The 6,000-nt window shown below is 57.8% G+C and overlaps 1 protein-coding gene across 3 annotated transcripts in view; it reads right to left on the bottom strand.

Moving 5' to 3' along the window:
- Positions 1-205: 205 nt before the first annotated feature.
- LOC111152567 (methenyltetrahydrofolate synthetase) overlaps positions 206-6,000 on the bottom strand; it is a 35,684-nt gene continuing 29,889 nt past the window's right edge. For all 3 annotated transcript variants that reach the window (XM_022511047.1, XM_022511048.1, XM_022511049.1), the window contains exon 3: positions 206-617. In XM_022511047.1, coding sequence (XP_022366755.1) covers positions 382-617 — 236 coding nt within the window. In that variant the 3' untranslated portion in view covers positions 206-381. The remainder of the gene's footprint in view (positions 618-6,000) is intronic.

Below are 6,000 nucleotides of genomic sequence, written 5' to 3'. Positions count from 1 at the left end.
ACTGCGCACACACGGACAGATCGGTGAACAGTTGCTGAGCCTGCCCAGCCTGCCCAAGACTGGGCAGGCCCAGGACAGGACGCGCTGAGACCGTGTCCCCACGGGGCGAGATCCCCGGCCCTCACCCTCGGTTGGGACCACAGCACCTCCCCAAAAGCTGCAGAGACTTCCTGACACGTCGCCAACCAACAAGACAGGCTGCAGATCACACCGTCATCGCCTGCGTTTTTATTCACGTCCTGGCCGGTTTGGGAAGGTGGTTTAGCATCAGCTGTTGTGCAATTACACTGGAAGGCAGGTGGCCTGCATGCACGAGGATATCCTGACGAGGCAGCGGACAGGCTCCGCTTTCCCCTGGGACACGGCCCATGGCCACGGGCGTCAGGGTTTAGGGGGACGGCTCTCGTACAGGACTTCGTCCACCTTCACGTCGTTCTCGTCCACGGGGACCTGCAGGCAGATCTGCTCTCGGAAGGCCAAGGCCATGGTGTAGGGCCCCACGTCCTGCTCCCGCAGACAGCGCTTCAGGTACGCGTCATAGTAGCCCCTGCCTCTCCCCAGGCGGTTCCCATGCTCGTCGAAGCCGAGACCTGGCACGAAGATGAGATCGAGGCCCCCTGCGGGAGAGAGGAGCACAGGTGAGAGGGTGAACAGTTTCTGGAAGAGACGGACCCCTCAGGAGTCTGTGTTCCACTGTGGAATGACATCTATCCTCTCCTCAACTGATGAAGAAACACACGACCGCTCTAGAAAATCCAGTGAGCACAGGTCAGAGAATCCGGGACGGACACTCAGCGGCTCTGGGAGCCCATCCCCATCTCTCCAGGCATTCTCCTGTGTACAGCTCGGATGACGTGGGTTTGCACCATGGAAGCCCATGGTGACGTGGATTTGTTTTACAATAGGGGATAGTGCTGTAAATGCACTTCCTCGTCCTTACAATTTTCTTGACAATGTTTGCCTTCCTCTGGCTTAGTGCCTTGCGAGATACAGCACAGCACACAGAGAGCGCGCAAAAGACATGATCGCCAACTGTGTGTGTCAACGGCAAGTCTTCCGGCCAACAGGCCACTACTAGCAGGTATGCTCTGGAGGAGAAGAGAGTCACACGTGGATTTGTGGCCACATGGGGGGTTGGCACCCCCAACCCCCGAGTAGTTCAAAGGTCAACCATATGTTTAAAAACGTCAGATTCCCAGACCCCATCCACACCTACAGAGAATTTCCTTGGATAGCGACTAAGAACATTTTTTCTTTCTTTTTTTAAGCATCTCTGCGATCCCACACACCGACCAGGATGGGGAGCCAGTGTCCCAGCACCGTGACAACTGGAGGGGCAAGAGAGGGTCAGAGAGAAGCTGGAACGGACGGAGCTGTCCTCCAAGTCAGCGATCAGGCAGATGAGGTCAGCTGTGGGGGGCGCCAAGGCCTGCGCGGCTGTCAGCTTCCCTGGACTCATGGGAGAGCAGGCTTCAGCCCAGACAGGGACATTTTAAAGGTACAAAAGGGGGCCCCAACGGTCCTCTGGCTGGAACCCTGCCAGGGAACACGGGGACCAGGAGTGGACACACATTATCGAAACAGAACAGGTTGCCGGGGCTCACGGTGCAAGGCAGGGTCTAGGAGGCAGCAAAACGCTGGCGACTGTGAGGGGCGTGGGGAGGTCCGTGAAGGAGGCAGGACAGACTGAGACGCGGCGACTGCGAGGGGCGTGGGGAGGTCCGTGAAGGAGGCAGGGCAGACGGCGTGGAGAGCCGCGTGGATGTGGTCAGTCCCGCTGGAGGGCCCTGCTAACATCCGGCAGCACGTATGTGGGACCAGCACAAATCAAGAGCCACCGCACATGCCCAACTCAGGGCTGGGCCCAGCGGCCTCCCCTGCTGGCTGCCTGAAGGCCGTGTGGGGGCCTCTGGCGAACTCGAGCTTGGCACGGACACACTCCCCACGCAGCCCGCCGCCAAGAACGTCCCATCTTGGAAGCTGTGACTCCTCGGGAACAGGGTGTTCGGGGAGAGGTGCTCAGACTGCCGGCCAGGCTGGCCCCCCGCGGGCCGCAGCTGCTCTGACTACGCGCAGACATGCGGCGTGAGCCCAGCGCACACCTGCCAAGCCGCGCCTGCCAGAAGCCCGCAGAGTCCGCCTCCGACCGCTGTCGTGAACTTCCGTGTAAACCGGCTTGTCTTTTCTGGCCAAACCTGCTCGCGGTCCTGGTCCCCGACTTTCCCTTTCCTCCCTGACCCTGGCCTGCTCCTCCTCCTCCAGTGGGATGAACGGGGGTACGTGCACAGAGACCGGGCTCGCTCTGGGTCCTCCCGTCGCCAGAGCACACTGGGGCTGAAAGCTCGGCTCTGTCATCTACACACGCACACACACACGCGCGCACACATGCACGCACATCGTTTCCCAGGCTCCTGCTGGAGATGGAGCTCAGCCAGAATAAAACGAGCGAGTGTGTGACCCCCATCTCCGCGGAAGCTCTGCCGACCGCCTGAAAGCAACAGGGACAGGGACAGGGCGCCCCCAAGGCCTCGCCAGAGGGAAAGGCCGTCTGCCGGCTGTTCGGGGAAGGACACATGGGAACCTTGGCGGGACCTGGGTTTTTAAGGATGTGGCAGAACTGGGTTCTGGTACGTTTCAGAAAGTAAGGGAAGGTCGCAGGAGCAGAGAGACGGGGGCGGGGGGGCACAGGGGAGAAGGACCCCACTGAAGAGGAGGGGGCATGAGAGAGGAGGTTGCCAGGTTGGGGTACGAAGGTTCAGGAGGGAGAGGCAAAGTGCCCCCCTCAGGTCGGCAGAAAACAAACAACCCGAACCCCCCACGGACAGAGGACCTGAGCAGACGGTTCTCTAGAGAAGACCAGAAAGGGCCAACAGACACGTGATTTCCGTACATTAATTTTGTATCTGGGACCTTACTGTAACCTTTTATCAACCCTAGCAGTTTTCGGCTGGAGTCTCTCGGATTTTTATATGTGGTACCACATCGTCTGCAGATAGTGGAGGCTTTACTTCTTCCACACCCATCTGGATGCCTTTTCTTTCTTTTTCTTGTCGAACTGCTGTGGTTAAAACACTCGGTACTACGTTGAATAACGCTGGTAAGAAGGGACATCCTCATCTTGTCCCTGATCTTGGGGGACAAGTTCTCCGTTCCTCCCCACGGACTGACGCTGGCCGCGGGTTTCTCCTCCATGGCCTTCACTGTGTGGAGGTTTGTGCCCGCAGATCCACTTTGTTTAGAGCCGTCATCAGGAATAGGTGCTGAATTTTGTCAGAGGCTTTTTCTGCAGTTGTCAGGGTGACCACGATTTGTATTCTTCATTTTGCTCACGTGAGGACCGTGTGGGCTGACCGGTGAGTACGGAGCCGTCCTCGATACGCCCCGGGATAAATCCCACTTGATCACCGGGAGTGATGCTGTTACTGTGTCGCTGAATGTGGTTTGCCAGTGTTTTGTTGAGGACTTTGGTTCCTGTGTTCATCAGGGATATCTTCTGTGTCTATAGTGTCTTCATCTGGGTTTGGTGGGAGGGTAATGCTGGCCTCACAGAACGAATCTGGAAGCATTTCTTCCTCTTTTTTTGGAATATTCGAGGAAAGTAAGTAGTAACTCGTCCTTAAATGTTTGGTAGATTTTCTTGTAACTCATCTGTCCCTGGACTCTTGTTTATTGGGAGATTTTTGTTTTTTCTTTTTGTTTTTGTTTCTGAAGTAGGTTCCATGCCTAGAGTGGAGCCCAACACCGGGCCTGAACTCACGACCTGAACATGACCTGAGCTGAGATCATGAGTCGGACGCTCAACCGACGGGGCCACCCAGGGGCCCCGGGGCAGCTTCTTGTTTACCAACTCAATTTCGTTACTAGTAACTGCGCTGTTGAGACTTCCTGTGTCTCCCTGATTCAGTTTTGGAGCTAAGAGGCACAGAAGGAGACGTTCAACGTCACTCGTCACCGGGGAAAAGCACATCAATACCCCAGTGACACGTCACCTTGTGCCTGCTGGGATGGCCATTTAAAACGCCGCATATAATGAACGTTGCTGAGGCCCTGGGGAGACCGGAACTCTGTGCATCATTGCCAGGAGCACAAGAAGGTGCAGCTCCTACGGCCAACAGTGCAAACCTTCCTTACAAAACTAGAAGTGGAACTAGGCATACTAGCCACAGAGCGCCCCTGGAACGCGGGTCTTAAAGAGGGCTTTGGGCACCCCTGTTCAGAGCAGCCTCCCTCACAACAGTCCAGAGGCAGAAACGCCCAAACGTCCGCTGACAGCTGCGTGGACAAGCACAGGGAGGCTCGCGCACGGGGTGCTACCCAGCTGTGGAAGGAAGGAGCCCGGACCTGCTATGGACGCGGAAGACACCAGGTTAACGAAGTAAACCAGGTGCAGAAGGACAAGTACCACACGAGTCCCACGCAGGCAGCGCCTGGAGCAGCCGAACTCAGACATGCTGTGGGGTCGCGGGAGCCGGGGAGGAGAAGACACGGGGGGGCTGCCCTGGCTGCCGGCCTCACCAGGCAGGACAAGAAGACACAGCGGATGCCTGCTGTCGCGCACTGTGCCCAGAGCCAACGTGGACGCCACTCTGAAAATTTTGTTAAGAGAGTGGCTCTCGGGGTGCCTGGGTAGCTCAGTGGGTTAAGCCTCTGCCTTCAGCTCAGGTCATGGTCTCAGGGTCCTGGGATGGAGCCCCACATTGGGCTCTCTGCTCTGCGGGGAGCCTGCTTCCCTTCCTCTCTCTCTGCCTGCCTCTCTGCCTATTTGTGATCTCTGTCAAACAAAAAAAAAAAAAAGAGAGAGAGAGAGAGAGAGAATGGCTCTCACGTTATGTGTTACTTACTACATTTTTTTAATGCAAAGATACCAAAAGGAAAGCCAGGAGGAAATCAAGATTTCCACCCGTCGATACGTGAGGAAGGGAAGCCAGAATTTCAGAGCATGCACCTCCAGGCCACTAGAAGAAGAGAAGGAAGAAAGGAGGCAGTGAGACAAGAAAATACCTTTCTCAAGTCCCTTGCAGTCCAGGTGGTCTCGCTCCCCCCAGTGTCACAGCCCCCACGTGCACTATAGCCCTCACGGCGCTCCCCTGGGTCTGGACGGAGGAGGCAACACCTAGAGATGGGAAGACGGCGAGTGTTACCTCGCACGGTCGCTGGAAGCAAGCTCTACAGTGAGTAAGCACGGAGAATGGCTCTGGGACTCTCAGGTGACAAGAGGCCGTGAGAGGGCCCTTCTCGGGTAGGAGTCCCGACGATCTGTTTGGGGTGTTGCTGCTGGATCCGCGGCCAACAGGACAGGTAGTATGACTCCCTTCAACCATGGGGTCACCTGCGGCCCCGGCTCCGGGTCCTCAGAAGCCCGCTCGGGCCTGCGTCTACATGACGAGTCCAAGCGTCCTCCTGAAGCGCGGAGTCTCCTTGCTTGACGTCCGTCTGCTGTCACCGCAGGTTCTTCCCGTGTCCTCCCCCTCGTCCCGCGCGCGCCCTCCTCCCCACGCACAGCCCGGGCCGCGTCACGCCATCACAGCACGGTCCTGCATACTTTCCCTCCCCAGAGGCAAGGCCCCGACGAGGCCTGAAGGTCACACACAGGCTTAACAAGCTCCCCTTGCACCCACCGGTCTGACCCTGGGCCGTCCCCACTAATGGGGGACCCCAGACCCTCCTGAATGCCCTGCAAGGTCAAAACCCGACAGAGACAGCAGGAAAAACGCTCGGTCTGTGCACAAGTCCTCCAAGTGCCTCTGGTGGCTCCGTTTCCACCGTGGGCTCCATGCGAGAGGGAAGTGACATAGGGCTCCACACGCATGGAGACCCCACCTGATTCCACTCAGTCGTGCGTGCCTCACAGACAGCCCCGCCGCGCCAGACTGTACCCACTGCTCAGAGCGCGCGCCCTGTAAGGCCCGAGACTGCCCCACACAGTCATGAAGGTGGTTCTGCGCTCCAGGGCCAAGGCTAAGCTTCAGACCCACATCCTGCATCTGCTCAGACCCGGGC

Source organism: Enhydra lutris, unplaced genomic scaffold (genome assembly GCF_002288905.1).
Source record: "Enhydra lutris kenyoni isolate GAN:26980312 unplaced genomic scaffold, ASM228890v2 scaffoldscaffold29, whole genome shotgun sequence".
Lineage (NCBI taxonomy): Eukaryota > Metazoa > Chordata > Mammalia > Carnivora > Mustelidae > Enhydra > Enhydra lutris.
Note: the sequence above shows the minus strand (reverse complement) of the source record. Positions and strands in the feature narration are given on the sequence as shown.